The sequence below is a fragment of the Nymphaea colorata genome, chromosome 11, assembly GCF_008831285.2.
Source record: "Nymphaea colorata isolate Beijing-Zhang1983 chromosome 11, ASM883128v2, whole genome shotgun sequence".
Classification (NCBI taxonomy): domain Eukaryota; kingdom Viridiplantae; phylum Streptophyta; class Magnoliopsida; order Nymphaeales; family Nymphaeaceae; genus Nymphaea; species Nymphaea colorata.
Genome location: NC_045148.1, coordinates 17,087,002 through 17,104,859, shown reverse-complemented (window position 1 = coordinate 17,104,859; position 17,858 = coordinate 17,087,002). Strand labels below are relative to the sequence as shown.

General features: G+C 37.1%; 1 protein-coding gene across 4 annotated transcripts in view; it reads left to right on the top strand.

Moving 5' to 3' along the window:
• The first annotated feature begins 2,844 nt into the window (after window positions 1–2,844).
• Window positions 2,845–17,858, top strand: part of LOC116264637 (protein PHOTOPERIOD-INDEPENDENT EARLY FLOWERING 1) — a 24,661-nt gene continuing 9,647 nt past the window's right edge. The window contains exons 1-17 of one of the 4 annotated variants that reach the window (XM_031644966.2): window positions 2,845–3,162; window positions 3,928–3,993; window positions 4,075–4,168; window positions 5,887–5,967; window positions 6,122–6,229; window positions 6,392–6,472; window positions 6,563–6,651; window positions 6,807–6,913; window positions 7,117–7,175; window positions 8,824–8,965; window positions 9,131–9,205; window positions 9,294–9,436; window positions 9,815–9,928; window positions 11,439–11,477; window positions 13,815–13,883; window positions 15,591–15,653; window positions 15,730–17,858. The exon at window positions 15,730–17,858 is cut by the window's right edge and continues 950 nt beyond it. In XM_031644966.2, coding sequence (XP_031500826.1) covers window positions 4,109–4,168; window positions 5,887–5,967; window positions 6,122–6,229; window positions 6,392–6,472; window positions 6,563–6,651; window positions 6,807–6,913; window positions 7,117–7,175; window positions 8,824–8,965; window positions 9,131–9,205; window positions 9,294–9,436; window positions 9,815–9,928; window positions 11,439–11,477; window positions 13,815–13,883; window positions 15,591–15,653; window positions 15,730–17,858 — 3,359 coding nt within the window. In that variant the 5' untranslated portion in view covers window positions 2,845–3,162; window positions 3,928–3,993; window positions 4,075–4,108. Of the gene's footprint in view, window positions 3,163–3,927; window positions 3,994–4,074; window positions 4,169–5,886; window positions 5,968–6,121; window positions 6,230–6,391; window positions 6,473–6,562; window positions 6,652–6,740; window positions 6,914–7,116; window positions 7,176–8,823; window positions 8,966–9,130; window positions 9,206–9,293; window positions 9,437–9,814; window positions 9,929–11,438; window positions 11,478–13,814; window positions 13,884–15,590; window positions 15,654–15,729 lie in introns of those variants that run through there. The other 3 variants (XM_031644967.2, XM_031644968.2, XM_031644969.2) reach the window with 3 other exon arrangements.

Below are 17,858 nucleotides of genomic sequence, written 5' to 3'. Positions count from 1 at the left end.
TCTGATTTTAGTTTTTGCTTTTAGTTTCATAACTAAATAAAGATTTGCTTTTAGTTTTTGCATGTCGTGTGAAAATCGATCCCAAACAAAGATCTTGACTATCCGAATTAGTTGCTCAATTTTTTGCTAATTCCATTATGTAGAAATTGATAATGTTGATAATATATTAGTTTAAGTTTTCTCATACTTCTAATGCTACTAATTAACAATATTTAGGCAAAAAAATTACAGTTCTGTGCTTAGCAAAACGGCAAAAAAATTTTTGTTTAGCCACCTCTTTGCTTTGTAATCAAGAAGCTAACTGCAACATTTCCAAATATAAGCAAATTTATTTGTTCTTCCCATAGTCGATCGTGTGTTCTGTCAGGTCCATCAAGTATGTGTAGAATTGCTTCAATTAATAATTGGAGGACAAAGTTAAGACTTTGTCTTATTGGTTAGATCATGCACGTTTTTTGCAAAGACAAAATGTCAGTCATATGATAAAATGTGATTAACTAAAGTTGGTAAGAACTGATCTGAACTGCACGCGAGTTAACTGTATGGCCGTTCAGCCTCAAATGCATTCATGGTTGCATTAATCTATGGCTTGCCTCTTTGGCATCACGGTTCATTTATGAAGCTTTGAAGGAAAATATACGCATAAGTGCATACATTACTGATTACGTAGAACACGTTCTAGGTCGCCGTTTTCAAGGGATAACCATGATCAAGATGTAGGTCGAGTTCTAGATGAGGTGGATCATATAAGGCAGTTTTATGCATTGGCTGTTACCATACGACATAAGTGGGTTGTCATATTTTACATGAGCATGATATCAGTAGTTTAAATCATAGTCACAATATTTGTTTAGAGTTCTAAGCGATGAGATTTTTTTTGGGTATCATATGACGAACTTGTTTTCAGGTATCATATCTGTGTAGAGTTTCAAGTGTAGAGTCTGTCGACTAGAGTATTGTGATCTCACTGTTTACAGTTTAAGAGAGTAGTACCTAAAAGAATCGAACTAGCAATGCACCTTCTACAACCTACCAGCCCCACCAGCTAGAAGAAGAACACAAAGAAAAAAATATAAAAAGGCTTTAGCTGAATTAAACTAAACATTCATACTAAAAATAATAAAGGGAAAAAGAAAGAAAAATGCAAAATAACAGAATCGGTTTCAACTCAAATTAAAGTCTCCTCTCAAATGAACCCTTAGACTGTTTCAATAGGAAATTGCTGGATCTGTAGAACTCCTTCTACTTTATGGATATAACTAGATCCTATTACCTGGATTCTTAAGCTTGGGGTGAAATTAAGGTTCAAACACGAATGTGGAACTCCAAATCGATTGCACAGCCACTATATATAAGGTTGGGTAAAAGATGGGTCAGGCCCTGCTCTACAATGTTTGGATCCTTAAAGCTAAGACGCCAACTAATTTTAGTTGCCTATTTTGTAGTTTTTTTTGTAGCTTCTAATCTTTTGTGCAACCCCAAATCCCTTAAGTCGTGGATTATGACTCCTGTGTGTATATATGCATGCTTGTAACCTCATGTCAAACGTTAATGCAATCTTGGTTCTTCTCCTTGAGAAATTCATATCATATCAAAGCTGTAAAGTTTTCTTGCTTATCCTTCGGACCTTCACCCTTAGTTCTTTCTCATCTCTTTCATGGCTGCCATGGAAGATAGCCAGCGGCGGACCCAGAATTTTTTTTAATCAACCTGCAAGTCAGTAAGCCTGGGCATCGGACCGGGCCGTTGCGGGTACTCAGGCCCGGGCCCGAAAAAACATGATCCGAGCCGGCCTGACTTGTTATCGGGCCGGTGCAAGTCAGTAAGCCTGGGCATTGGGCCGGGCCGCTGCGGTACTCAGGCCCAGGCCCGAAAAAACGTGACCCGAACCGGCCTGACTTGTTATCGGGCCGGTTTGGGTGGGCCCGATAAGCCCACATAGGGCCAAATAATGATTTTTTTAATTTTTTTTATTAATATATATATATATATATATATTCATAATATTTTATTAGCATTAATTATTTTTATGTATTATTTTTAATTTTTTTTAATGTAATCAAGTCGAGCTCAGGCTTGGGTTTTTTGAGTCGGGCCGGGCCGGGCCCAAACAGAGTTTTAAATGTTGGGCTGGCTCAGGCCCGACTTATTATCAGGCTGGGCTGGGCCGGCCCGGCCCGATGCCCAGGCTTACAAGTGAGGGCATATTTTGATAGTTGACCATCAAACCATCGACTTATCAGTGGTTATATTGTCTATATTGAAAAAAAAAATCATGTTTCATGGTGATGGTGATCGAAAAAGCAATGTTCATTTGCTGATAATATCAAACTATGGCAACCACAACTAGTGAAATCGTACGGCTTCGGACATTGTTGGCAGACTGGGGTCTATATAATACTGAATTAGTTCACTGGATCCTTTTCAGTTTCATACAGGAAAGCAAACATGAAAACGAAAATATTGGATCATACGATCTTGGTAATGGACTTTTAACTAGTTAACATCTTAAATTTACTATTCAGAAATTGATCGTACGTTCTAGACACCGAGTTTTGCCTTGGAGAGAACCAATTTGACGTCCCATCTAGTGGATTTTAAGATAGAGGAAGTTAGGAAGCTTTTCAATTTCGATAATGGTTCTAGTAGTATCATATCCCATTAAATCGCACGGCTGGTGTCGATGTGAATCACCTGGCTGTAACCCGAACCCTACCCGTTGGATTTTGATAACCAAGGCGACCAGATCGTGGACGATGACTTGGATAAGGATCATGCTCTCTTTCCGACCCAAATTTAAGTTAAACAAGTATTGAAACCCGAAGCCGCTTCGCCCCTTTCGACTACACTTCCCCGACGCCCCGTTTCCCAATCGGGCCTCTCTCTTTTCCATTTGTTGTTTCTCTTCTCGGCTCTTTTTTCTCGGGTTTCCTCTGTCCTTCCTCTCGCGTTTCTTTGGGCGATCTTTGGCGGGAGTGGGGAGCTCTACTGGTTCCTCGTTTGGAGAAATCGAGATTTCCTTGTTTCGTTTTGGAAGATGGAACTTCTCGTTTTCTTGTCTCTTGCCGTTTGATTGGTTCGAGCTCCCCTTGAGGAATGCGTGCTTCTGTGGTCTGGTTCAAGATTTCGGGTGCCTACCTGTTCCGTGGCTGTTTGTTGGAGGTTGGTTTTCTCCGTTGTTTCGCTTGATTCTGTTCATGCCTTTTTGTTCCGTGGCTTTGTTTTTTTTCTGTTTGAGTGATTTATAGTTCTTGTTGTTTCGTGGAGAGTAGTTGAACTTTGGCTCTGTGGACAAGTTTGGTTTCGCCGAGGTTCTTGGAGTGGACATACTGTGCCGGTCGCTAGGGTTTATCTTTGGAGGGAACTTAATTTGAAGTTGACTAGGGTTTGTGGTTTTTATAATTGTGGACCGGGAGGGAGGGGAGCTGGTTTCTGTTTTCTTTAGAATATTTTGTGGTTTGGAGTATAATGCAATGTTTCAACTTGCGTATGCTTTCTGGAAATAGAAATCAAATCCACGAAATCGGAACAAAAAAAAGACTTGCTTGGAAGTGTTGAGGCGATTTGACTTGTACAACGCAGTTTTCTCTACCCGTTGAAACTTGAAATCGCACCTTGTTGTGGGGGTGCCGTCAAGTTTGAGCTACCTGTTTCTGTCTGTGTGTGCTTGCGCGTGCATGCGTGCGTAGGGACACGATCTTCTCCATCTCCATGTTTTCAAGAAACAAGGTTTTAATGAAACATGTTCCTTCATTTGCTGGGTGCAAATGTGCATGCATGCACAATTCTCCCTTATGTTATGGTTCTTGATATGATGAAAGAGTTTGTATTTGCTTTGGCTAGTGTTTGTTCTAAAATTTTCCTAGAATATTGTTCTTCGAGGTTTTGAGCTTGATACTTGATTAATTCTTCCCTGCTTTTGCATAGGTTCTTCCATGGAATGATGGAGTCTAGGTTGGCGACAACTTCAGCGATGTTTCAACCCTTATCTAGGTATCGGCATATTTGATTTGATTGCGTTAACGTTCTGTTTTCTACTAGTTATAACGCCTGATTATTTGATTGATATTGCAGGATTACATCTTGATGTAATTGTTTCTCCAATAATATGGCTTCGAAAGGTCCTAGATCTAAGCTTGACCATGAGACAAGAGCAAGGCGACAAAAGGTTGGTGCTTACTAGTCATTTTTTTCCTACTCAAATTTTAGTCACTGTTCGTGGTAATTGTTCCTAAAGTAGTAAGGTTCAGAAAAAGTTCATTGGTAAAGAACGTCTCTTGTTGTTGGGTTTTTGCATATAGCATCTTCATTTACATTTTCTTTTAAACCTACATTGTATTTTCTGGGACAATCATACACCACATGTGAGCTCATGTCAAGCATATCCTAAGTTCCATTACCACTGGTTATGAGCTAATGTCTGGAATATTTTTTTTCTGGCGCTTATATTTTAGATTAAGCATATTATTTTAAACCTTCAAGGCTTCAAGTATGCTGGATTTCTGTCATTGTATAGGACAATGGCCTGTGTGGTGGACCATGGACTCGTATACTGGTTTGGTGACCATCACTTTAGCTGTCACATACATCAAGTCTTAATAGAAAAAAGATGTGTTAAATACGAAAAAGTAAGTCAACCATATAAAATGGCAGTAAGACGCATATTTTTTTTTAAAAATACATTTCATATTTTTTATTAATTTTATTGTTTTATAATTTTCAGGATTTTTGAATGTTTTAAATTTTTTAAAAATTTGCCGAGATTTTCCTAAAATATTTCCGATATTTACAATTTTGCCGTATTATACTCAAGAAATTCCTCACAGTATAATACCCATACACGATATATGTGACAATGCTTTAGCCTCTGTTTGCCTTGAGTTTTCATGTTTTCTCAATATTCATGAGGGTAACACATTCACGATGTGGAGGCATGATTATAGGTCCATAGCCCAACTTTTTTTGACAAATCATGCAATGTTATTACTTTATGGTTTGAAGCAGGTTATGTGATTGCTTGTTAATAATGATCTTTTTTACAGTGCTTTTTACTTATACTTTTTAGTTTTTTCTATTTATTTATGTAAAATTAATCTAGCCAAAGTTTTCCTGAAGATCAATTGCATGGTAATTCCACCTTGTGCTTTCTGCACACTTCCCCCCCCTTTTATTGTTGTTCCTGTGATGTTCTTGTTAGGTTGTGCTAGACATGGTATAACCGTATAAGACTCTAAGGTGACAGAGATGAGGTGTTTTTTTAATAATTTTAAAATGTTGTGGAAGCAAGCTGAGTTTGTGCCTTCCACCAAGTTTCTTAGTAATCTTACAGGCGGAAAATCAGTGGTCAACCTTGTCTGATGTCGTACCTGCACCACGTCATCCCTATGTGAATGTTTGATGGCTGTGATTAAGGGTATCATGAGATAGGGTGTTTCTGACACTCTTTCTCTGGCCACAGGTTTTTATGGATGTGTATAATTGGAAAGTTTGAAACTGTGGGTCCCAGGAATGTGTCTTGTGTTTAATGAGGAGGTGTACTCTTGAGTGGAAATGCCTCAAAGTGTACTTTATGTGATGTTTTATGCACTCATTTGGTAGATGCACTAGATGACCAAAAGTAGTCAACAGATAGCCTGCTTGCCATGCTTTAAGTGATACAAACTGCAATGCTGGTCCAATCACAGAAAGTATCATTTTACTGATCTAACCTTGGTCTACAAGTATCATCTCCATGCATCTAGCAGATTTTCTTTTCTCAATTTCCTCATATGATCAGACATTGGGTATCTTTCTCTTATAATATGATCTTGGGTATGTTGGCATGTTAACCATTGGTGATTAGATTACTGTACTTATGCTTCATTTTCTCTTTGCCTGGCATTATAGGCCCTTGATGCTCCTAAAGAGCCCCGTCGTTGTAAAACACATTGGGATCATGTTTTAGAAGAAATGATTTGGCTATCAAAGGTAATTTTTTTTGTTGCAAATTAGCTGATATCTGTCAGTACATATATTTATAAGGATTAACAATGCAAATATGCATGTTCACTTGTTTATATTTGAACCTGGCATTTGTGGGGCTGTTGCTTGATAGCATGATTTGGTTTGTTATTACATGTAGGATTTTGAAGCGGAGAGGAAATGGAAATTGGCACAAGCAAAAAGAGTTGCTATACGGGCTAGTAAGGGTTTCCTTGACCAGGCAATAAGAGGAGAAAAGAAAGTCAAGGTCCATTTTCTCTTACTGATAAAGTGGAAATCTGATTGACTATGTTGCCCAAAAGCGATGGATTTCATGCTTTCCTTTTTATTTGTTCACATTAAATTGAACAAAAAATTTGTAGCTAATTGTCAATAAGCTGCTTAGTGGAATTGATTATGCTCCTTCCAGGAAGAAGAACACCGGTTGCGAAAAGTTGCTGCTAACATTTCTAAGGAAGTGAAAAAGTTCTGGGTGAAGATAGAGAAATTGGCAAGTAGAAGTATTCAATCTCTTAGAAGGTTGGTAGCATTCACTTTCTAACTTCGCCCCCCCGGGTAACATATTTCTTGTTGGCATCAGGTTCTTTACAAACACCAACTAGAGCTCGAAGAAAGGAAAAAAAAGGCGCTTGATAAGCAGCTTGATATTCTTTTAGGACAGACAGAGAGGTAGTTAGTTTCAACATGTTATCTATCTTAATCCTTTTTTTTTATGTCCATAGACCATGTTTTGTGAGTGGATTCTACATCTCCTGCAGTGTCTTACGGGGATGAAGGTATATGAGTGGAGATGTCATATTCCTGAATTGGCTTATTCCTGTCAGGTACTCTACAATGCTGGCAGAAAACCTCACTGACATGCCGATACCATCCGAGGGATTGCCCAGATATTCTTCAAACGAGCAAGCTATTTATCAAAAAAAAGAAGGGGGTGAGTCAATTGGAACCGAGTATAAATGCTCTGTTATTATTTTCCAAAACTGAGCCTAGTGATTGGTTCAGGACAGGTTGATGAAGTTTGTTTATTCTTGTCTCTTTCAAGTTTCAAATGATAATGGATATTTCAATGCCACTTTTCTTTTCTTTGTTTTTGATATGCTTGGCTAGCTTATGAAATTTGTTATCCAATTACAGGATTTGAGCCAGACGGTATGGATGATGATGACTTCAGCATTCAGTCAGATGATGAATTAGTGAGGCTTTCTTTGGTCATGTCTTGGCATATTTTTCACTTTTAATGGCTGTCACAGCTCAGTGTTGCTAGATAAGCTCATTTTCTAACGGCTACAGGACCTAAGTTTTAGTAGACATCTAAGGATTTGGTTTTGAAACTGGAAATTCATGCCTGGAAAGACAGTACCTTTGGCCGAACTCTGGAGGCCTTGGTCCTATCTGAACAAATTTAACTATCTGCGTTTTTTCTGATTATAGTTTTAAAACTGTAAACAAGCGGTATACATTTGACTGAGTGAAGTTTAAAATACTTTTGGCTTCAGCTTGATGGGAATTGTCAAGTTATGGGCCTTTCCTTTTTGATGGGAGAGCTCATCCTGCTTTGGAGTTCTCTACGTTATGAATATTTTTCTAGATGTCTAGATAAATCAAACTATTAACCTAAGTAACATGTGTATGTGATTTGGCTAGGCATATCCATGCTGCTATGCTATTTTGTTAACATGGATGCAACTAACCATGGAGTATGTTTTGGATTGCGTCCTGGTCAACCTGGTCGAAAACATGAATAAAACTAAAAGAGAATTTTGATTCATGACTGCCCTTCTATTAATTCTTTGCCTGCTGTTCATGGTTGAGAGAGGGAGCAAATAAGTATCACACTGTATTGTACCATATCTTACCATATTGTAGCTTAAGAAATTGATACTTTACACCCTTGTAATTAGTTACTGGGGTGTAATGTTTCCGTATCATATCTTCAGGGGACATAAACCCTTGTTTTTGGTTTTGAGTTTTGGAAACCCATCCACGTTCAACTCCTAGACACTCTTACCAGTTGTGTGTGATGGAGATCTTGTCATCCTGTGGGGAAAAGGTGTTGATTGGAAGTTAGATTTTCCTCTTAGAATATTAATGATGAGGAAGCCATATACATTTGGAAGAATATTGAATTTGAAGATGATGCAAATGAGGATGAGAAGGAAGATAAATATGACAAATGTTCATTTTTTCATTTGTTGTTTGCATTGAATGAGTTCATTTTGTGGTGTATAAGTCTTAAAGGCTGCTCTGTTGACGTGTAATGGCATGATCTTATGTTAAATTGATGAATGTTATCTGTGACATGCTTTTTTAAGCAAAACAAATTTTCTTGATGGTGGAAAGGCCCAACACATCATCTTCTTCATGGGTTTATCGGCCTTTAGGGTTTCCCCACTGTCATGAGAGAGAGAGAGAGAGAGAGAGAGAGAGAGAGAGACTCTGAGAGAGAGAGAGGGAGAGTTTCCTTACCTGTGATTTTTTTTTATTAATTTTAATTTTCCTCACAGCGACTTAATTTTTGCCCATATTACAAAAAAAAACTCAATTGTTTGGAAGCTGACAAATTATGGGCTAATATTATGGTATGTTTCAAATACATGCTTGTCTTCACTCTCTGTCCCTTTACACACACACGTGCGCGTGCACAGACACGTGTATGTATGTACATCCTATCTTGTCGTTATACCCACATTTCTCAAAATTGCCGTATCCAAACCTGTACCATGAAATGCACACTCATATTTGTGCCCTTGTGACTTAGCTCTTACCAGAAAATTTCTTTTTTGAGAACAATGCATTTTATGATACTACTGCATGGTTTCATATGTAGAGAATTTGTTACAGGAAGATGATGAACACACAATTGAAGCAGATGAAGCCCTAATAACTGAGGAAGAACGTAAAGAAGAACTGGAAGCTTTGCAGAATGAGACTCATCTTCCACTTGAGGAATTGCTAAATCGATATTCTGGGGCTGATAATAAATGTAAGTTTTCATATGTTGATAATCCCTTGTCCTTTTCTGTTCGCAGTTAATGATAAAATAGTCTGCCTTATGGTATTTTCCTTGGAACAAAGTAAGGGAAAGAATAATTCTTAACGTATATATAAGAAGCTGTTGCATGTTTACTTAACTGAAGTAGTCACTCAGTCTGCAGGGAAGGAATCTCGAGCAGCAAGGACAATGATATTGAAGTTGCTAAGAAGGAATATGACCATATTACTGGTAATGGGTTATTTATCTGTTTTGTTTTTGGGGTTATGGAGGAACTATCTTGACTAGTTTGATTAAGTTGTATATATGGTTTGCCCAGATTCTGTGCAGCATAAAAATTTGGAGAGTGACCTTGGAAAGCATCTTGATGCTGGCAATCTCAGTATAGATAGTGATAATATTCTATCCTTTTCTGGGAAGATTGGGGGACAAAATCTGGACCCTGTCACTGCTGTTGAAGCTGTAAGTAATGGTTCTTACATCCAAAAAGGCCACTTCCTATGTCACATGCGTGTGGGTGTGGATATGACAATTTTAAAATTTAAAATTTAGGTGTGAATGCTGCTATATATATATATATATACATATATATATATATGCACACACACACACACACACACACATAATCTGTTATACAGTTAATAAGGCTAGTTTAGGCAGGTGTGCAGTTAAAATGGTCAGTTTAAGTGGTCTGATTTGGCTGATTGCATTGAACGTGCTTTGTTGGAGCAGCACCAGCTCCGGTGTCGAGACGGGTGTGGCAGCTGTTTAGGGCCTTAGGCACACCCATGTGACATAGGCCAATTGAAAGTGTTCACTAATTTGGCATTATAACCACAGGGCAGACAGAATGAAGTAGTTCAGCTAGAACATGGAGAGCCTTCTAACCTACTTTCCGAAGATTCTAAGATGGAGGATGCGGTTTCTCCTTCTCACTTTGTTGGTGATGCGATGGTAAGTAATGCATATTATCTTTCTATCATTTTGCTTGCATGTAATTAGAAGGTCATGCATGAATGCCTTCAAAACAACAAGTCCATGGTGCAGCATGTAGATTGACTGACAGGTAGAGAAATCAACAGCTGGTAGATAAATAATAGGATGTTGGGAGTTTTGCTATCTGACATCATAACTACCAAAAGAAAACATGCCTATAGTTTTTGTTTACTTGATCTAAAGCTGTAGGCTGTAAAATGTTGTAAAAGGCATACGGTAATGCATATCCATCGGGCCGACCTATACACCGTATTGTAACGTATCGCAAACGTAACGTAGCATATCGTAAAATTAATTAAAAAATCAGAGAAAATAGAGAAAAATCATAAAAAATCCAAAAAATAAATAAAATGTCAGAAAAAATCAAGAAAAATGTATTTAAAGGAACATTCATGTATATCAACAACACATTCAAAAATAAGAAATCATATCTTCAAATAACATAATAAGCATCCATCACAATTTTAAAGTTTTAAACTTGAAAATTTCATAGAATCTTTGGACTTAGAGGTTGAGTACTTGGAGTCTTAGCCTCTTAGGACTTGGAGTTTTACCTTCTTGGTGTTAGAAACCAAAAAACCCTCTTTCTCCAAGCTTGCCATCGTTCCCACTACGAGAAAGTTTCTTCACCAGCTAGTAGACTCTCCCAAATCGATGAATCCTTAGTGATTTTTGATGAAAATGGACAAAATCTCCCCCTCCCATGTCTCTTGCAGTATTTAGAAACAAGAAGAGAGGAGCAGTGTCTTTAAAACATAACACAAAAAGGGGCCCTTTTTATGTTTTCCCCCGTATCGTATGATAAGGGTGATACATTTACGATACACGAGCGTATCATGTATCGTAAGCATACCGTATAGGTTTAGAACCTATACGGTACGTATTGCATATCGTACGATACAGATAACATTGCAAACTATAGGACATGTTACCTTTCCTTATTCACGGAGAAGTACAAACCAAAGTAAATTTCCATAGAAAAGTTTTTATGTTCTGCATCACATTTTTAGTAACAATTGTCAAAACTGCTGCTAACATGACTATTTCCTCACTTTTATGCATTTTTGAACTAACATGATACTATATAAATGTTGTAGTTCTCCCCTCTAGTCAGCAATCACCCCTTCTACTTTTCTGGAACAACTTTAGCTAAAAAGCTCCCCTCATTTTCATTTGCTTTCCTGACCAATTTAGAATGCATTAAGTGAGTTTGAGTTAAAAAATGTGGCTTCTAAAAGACAACTAACAAAACTACAACTTGAAATTTTGTTACTGTTATTTTATGCTTATCTCTACAATGTAAGAGTTTACTATTACTCAGATACCCTTCCTAAAATCGTTAGACTTCTTCCTTATCTTTCTGTGTAAATTGCTTAAGTTGATTTTGTGAGTTTTTTGGTTTGTGGCGAGCCAATTTGTTTTTAGAGGTTTTCAGCTGGGTGGTTCATGACTGCTTGTACTTTTGCAGGATGATAAGGACTATGTCATTCCTGCAGGAGAAGAGAGAGTATGTTCTTCCTACTTAAAAAGAAAATTCTGCAGTTTTTTGGTTTGTGTGAGGTTATACAGTGAATCATGTAGTGATAATGCAAGTTATGTGCCTCTTAGCGCCAAACGCATCAACAACTGTTATAGAATTGTCCACTGCTGCATAATTCTCTTGCACCTTCCTGTTTATGATCAGAAATTCGTAGGATTTATCCAAGATTAAGTTACTTTTCTTTTAGGCTTCATAAACTATCAAAGTTTGAGCTTCTTCATATTGTGATTGTAAGACATGGCATGAAAATAGTTTGGTAATTTTACTGCACTAGCTGTAGAATTTACTGAACCTATTGGTTTTGACCTAAAATCTAGCATTATCCTAGCAACTTGCTCCAATAAAATTATAAAGCAGCCTGTTCAAGGGATCACTTTATCTCACATCCCCAAAATGAAAAGTTGAAGTCATATGCTAACTATTATAGTCCTAGCTATTGTCCATGTGTATGGCATCACTAGATATTATGCTGCCAGCAGGTTTCATTTTACTGTTATTTTTTTTACTGCTTTTGGTGAAGGAAGAAAAAAGATAAAGTGGTTCTTATTTTTATCTGTCTTGCATTGATTTGTAACTGTTTTCCTTGTTCTTGCTCCTTTTTGTTGTGGAAGCTCATGGGGTGAACAAAGTAGTGGATTTAAATGGACGATTTATTCACTTGCTCCCATTTGCATGACTTTTAAAGGCTTGTGTCACACTTGACATTCCCATGTGTGGTGTTTGTGATGACCTAAGTTCAGCATCAGGGATTTACTGAACTTTGTTACTCATTCATCTACTTGGCAGACATTTCAAGATTTCATTTTGTATTCCTTTTCCTCTCTGGTTTGATTTCATTCTGTTATTTAGCATTCTTGAATCCTGGCAACCTGTGGAAAAGTAAATGCACTGGGTGGTTCCTGGAAAACACTAATTCTACATTTGGCTGGCCTGGTGGGGAAATCTTTTTGATGAAACTAATTGCGTGAAGATTTTGATTCCGTGACAAGGAATCAGTTGGATTAATCTGGTCCATGTGTAGTTAAATAATGTTTTCAAGAATTTTTATGTGCAACTTACATTTTATGTGAATCTTGATTATGCTTTTCTACCGCCCAAGAGTGTCAACTCATCAAACTCTGCTGTTGTTTGACTACTTAAGTAACTTACAAAATGGAAATTGAGAAAGCTGTTTTTCTGTTGATTTTAAATTCTAATGTTGGAAGGGTTGATGGAAGTATGGAACTATAGCTGTGTACTAGAAGCTCTAAGCAGGTCTAGTTAGCAACCCCACAGAATGGCCTACTTGGGACCTAGGCAGTCCAGTTTCACAGAAAGTAAAAGGAAAAAAGAGAAAAATAAGTGAGGAAAGGGGGGTAAAGTGGGAATGGAGGATCTGAAACATCATCTGAATATATTTTGTGGATTGAGCAAACAGAAAAATTAAATTGAACTCACAGCGCCCTTTTGGAAAACTCAGTAGATATTGCTAGGATATGGCTTTTTCTACTAGCTGAAACTTCAACATGATGTACTGGTGGCATCTGTCTCTATCCATAGATGTGGTTTTCACTGATAATTGTTGTCTACTAGAAGGAAATGGGGAAAATGTGCCAATTTTCTGTCATTTTATCAATTCATTGTACTCCAATTAAATCATTGTGATAGAAAATGTGTTTTATTCGAAAAAACGCATATAAAACGTGAAAAACAAGTCAGCCGTATAAAACGTGAAAAAACGCGTTTTAAAAAAATGCCAAAAAAATAAAAAACCTAAAAAAACGAGTATAATACGTTTTTTTTGTATTTTTATTAATTTTATAATTTTCAGGATTTATTAAATGTTTTAAATTTTTTAAAAATTTGCATAGATTTTCCTGACATACACAACTTTACTGTATTATACCCGAGAAATTTCTTGCCGTATAATACCCATGCACGCTTTTTGTGACAATGAATTAAATGCATGATTTGTGATTCTGACACTCAGGAGCTTGCTGTTTATTAAGATGGTATGTGTCATTTATGGATAGTTTTTTTATGCAGTCTATACAAAATTACAAACAATGGAAACAATATAATGGTATATATGCAACAGTATGTGGGCACTGTATCCATGTAAATATGTGAAACTAATAGAACTTAACAAGAAACATGTTTGTCGAGTATTTTATGAGTATTCTGCCATCTTACATTTTCCTTTCCTTTAACAATTACCATTTGAAACATTTTTGAGGCAACTTTTATAGCGAGCACCTCTGTGTACTTGTGTTTTCTTATGATATTATTCTGTTCTCATGGTTATTTTAATACTTTGATATATAGGATGATGAAGCAACATTGGATGAAGAGGAAGAGTTGGCAAAATCTGAAATGAATGATCCTATAAATGAAGTGAGAAACATGCTGGCTTTATCTTCATTAGATTGTCTTGATATTTTTTGTTTCATAAATCCAGTAAGGTAATTTTGAATCACAACATGTGTATGAGTTTTTCTTGGGTTGTTGGTCATAAACATGGTAAAAGATATAGTTCTCACTTCTCCGGCTTTTTTTTGTGAGTTTTTTTTTCAGATAAACTTTAGCAAAGTTGTCTTCCTCAAGAAAATCTTTGGAATTCAATATTTTGAAGTATATGGAAGTCATGAATTAGAAGCCTTGTAATATTTTTCTTGCAAATGTATTGATAATATTACAATCATATCATGCCATTATGGCGACAAATACTCTTCAATAAGTTTTTGAAAATATTATGAGATTTTTCCTTCAGAAACAGTTTATGCTGCTTTGGCAACAAAAGCATGATATTTTCAAAATTTTGCCTATATTTGTGAATATGGCAACAGAATAGTTGTAATATGTATTTACTACACTGATTGCTTGCCAAAAGATGCATCATCGAGTCAGTTCACCACCATTTCCATGTCTTTTTCTAGAGGCCTCCTGGCCAGGTTCCTGTGCAAGATGATAGATGAATGAACCTTGTGGAGCATTTTTATTTCGGACTTGCCTTTCCAAGCTTTGTTGATTTTGAATTTCTCACATTCATTTGATTAGATATTTATTATGTGTTTTTTGAAGCTCAGATTATGGAGTTGATCTTAGTGGTAGTTTTTATGGTATATGTAAAATGGCCATTACTTCATCTTAATAGCCTGTTTTTTTCACCGCCTATGTATCATGGGCATAAGATGGATTTGCTGTGCCCGATGCAACACATATGGTTCTAACATGTTCAAAGTTGTGTTGCATGCACTGCCAGCAGTCATGTTCAAAACCATCTCGCGTTAGACTTGATCAACATTCACCAATTCCAACCTTGTCTAGGCCAAACTTGAGGTTATGAATTATGACATTGTTGGATACAACACTTTTCATAAATTCCGCTTGTGTTGCTTAGTGATTATCAGATAAATGGTAATTGCTTTTTATTTGGTTATAGCTTTTCATATATATTTGTGTATGAGAGTGGTGTATGTATGTACATGTTTATGTGTGTACTATTGCTTGTCGTTTGCAGATTTTATTTTAATTCATGTTAGGCCTAAATCTGATATGCAACTTCTTAAGTCATACCTGTTTCCATATACTAATGGTATTTGTCCCTTGTGACTTTCTGATTTTAATGTTTAGCCTTCTTTATCACCAATCTGGAACATGATTCAATAGAAGTAAGATGGTAATGGTTTACATTATCAGAGAAACGTACGTGTGATATTAACTTAACAACATTTTGTTGCATGCATTTGCTATTGTTTGTTGTTGACTAGTTCTTTTTGAAGTTCCTAGTTTTTTCTGACAACATATTTTAAAAAATAACTTTCCAACAAGGCCTTCGTGGGAAATTCATTAGTAATCAGTATCTGGTGCAGCCACTATTTTTCCAGTAGGTGATGCGTTAGGTGGATAGATTCAGTATATATTTCCGGTCTGGAAAAAGCAGTTTCATGCATGTTTGTTGTTTGTGATGCACATGCTTCAGTTGCTGATACTTTACGGTTTGTGGAACATGATTACTGCAATTATCCTTTTGTATTAATTTTCTCGAAGCAATCATTGGAACCTCTCATCATTTTTCTTTTTAAATTTTGACATTTCTAGATCAGGTTATTAGAGCAGGAGAGTGAGATACCCATAGAAGAGCTACTTGCTCACTACAAAAAGGTATTTTCTTGATTATCTCGATGGTACTTGAACATATCTAATAATAATGTTTTCTAAATTCTTCTGCCTTTATTAGGAAAGAAACACTGAACAAGATGAGTCAGGAACTGAATTTGCTTCTTGTGAGGATGAACTGGAATCATCAGCTAGCTCTGGTGGTGAACCATATATCCATAGCGAAGAAGGGTGCTCAATTGATAATAACCAAGTAAAAAATGAAGATTTCGATCTTCTCAAGGCACAAAATTCTCTTGATGAAGAGATGGATGATGGATTTGGTGAAAAGCCTGAAGGACGAGAAAATGAAAATAGAATTGCAGATGCAGCTGAAGCTGCTAGATCAGCTCAACCAACAGGAAATACATTCTCAACAACAAAAGTACGCACAAAGTTTCCATTCCTCCTCAAACACCCTCTGCGTGAATATCAGCATATTGGGCTGGATTGGCTTGTTACCATGTATGAAAAGCGGCTTAATGGAATTTTGGCTGATGAAATGGGCTTGGGCAAGACAATTATGACCATTGCTCTTCTTGCCCACCTTGCTTGCGATAAGGGAATATGGGGTCCCCATCTCATTGTGGTGCCTACAAGTGTTATGCTTAACTGGGAAACTGAATTCCTGAAGTGGTGCCCTGCTTTCAAGATTCTGACTTACTTTGGATCTGCAAAAGAGAGAAAATTTAAGAGGCAAGGTTGGATGAAGGTAAATTCCTTCCATGTATGCATCACGACTTACAGACTGGTCATACAAGATTCTAAAGTCTTTAAGCGGAAGAAATGGAAGTACTTGATTCTGGATGAGGCTCATTTAATAAAGAACTGGAAATCTCAAAGATGGCAAACTCTTTTGAACTTCAATTCAAAACGTAGAATCCTGTTGACTGGGACCCCCCTTCAAAACGACCTTATGGAGTTATGGTCTTTGATGCATTTCTTGATGCCACATTTGTTTCAGTCACATCAAGAATTTAAGGATTGGTTCAGCAATCCTATTTCTGTAATGGTAGAGGGGCAAGAGAAGGTTAATAAAGAAGTTATTGATCGTTTACATAATGTCCTGCGGCCTTTCATATTGAGAAGATTAAAAAGGGATGTAGAAAAGCAACTTCCGAAGAAGTACGAGCATGTAATATACTGTAGGCTCTCAAGAAGGCAAAGAAATTTATATGAAGATTTTATTGCTAGCTCAGAAACTCAAGCAACATTGGCTAGCGCAAATTTTTTTGGGATGATCAGTGTTATAATGCAACTCCGAAAGGTTTGCAATCATCCTGACCTTTTTGAAGGTCGCCCAATCATCAGTTCATTTGACATGGTTGGGATCGACCGACAGCTCAGTTCTTCAATCTGTGGGTTGCTTTCTTATGGGCCATTTTCTAAAGTTGACTTATTGGGGCTTTCAATGCTCTTTACTCATCTGGATTTCAGTATGACTTCCTGGGAGCATGAAGAATTGGCAGCAATTGCTACACCACCCTCTTTGATTAGAGCAGTTACTGGTCTGGAGAATGTCCCAAAGATTGAATCCTTACCTTTGAGCTTTGAGCATAAGAAAAGGTCTCATGGAACTAATATTTTTGAAGATATTCGAAGGGCCCTTTGTGAGGAAAGGATAAAGCAGGCCCATGAAAGGGCTGCATCTGTTGCTTGGTGGAATTCTTTACGGTGTAGAAAGAAGCCTCTGTATGGCACAAACCTGAGAGAGCTTGTCACTGTTAGACATCCTGTTTATGACATTCATCAACATGCTAAAAATCCATTATGCTATTTGAATTTCTCATCAAAACTGGCAGAAATTGTTCTGCCGCCTGTAGACCGTCTCCAGAGGATACTTGATGTGATTGAGCGTTTCATGTTTGCGATCCCAGCTGCTCGATCACCTCCCCCTGCATGCTGGTGTAGTAAGAAGGGTTCTTCTCCGGTTTTTGAACCTACCTTCAAGGAACAATGTGGGACAACCTTTGGTCCACTTTTGATGCCCATCAGACCTGCCATTGTCCGGAGGCAAGTCTATTTTCCAGATAGACGGCTTATACAATTTGACTGTGGTAAGCTACAGGAACTGGCAATATTGCTAAGACGTTTGAAATCAGAAGGTCATAGGGCACTCATATTCACTCAGATGACAAAAATGCTTGATATTCTAGAGGCATTTATAAATCTCTATGGCTATACTTATATGCGATTGGATGGTTCTACTCA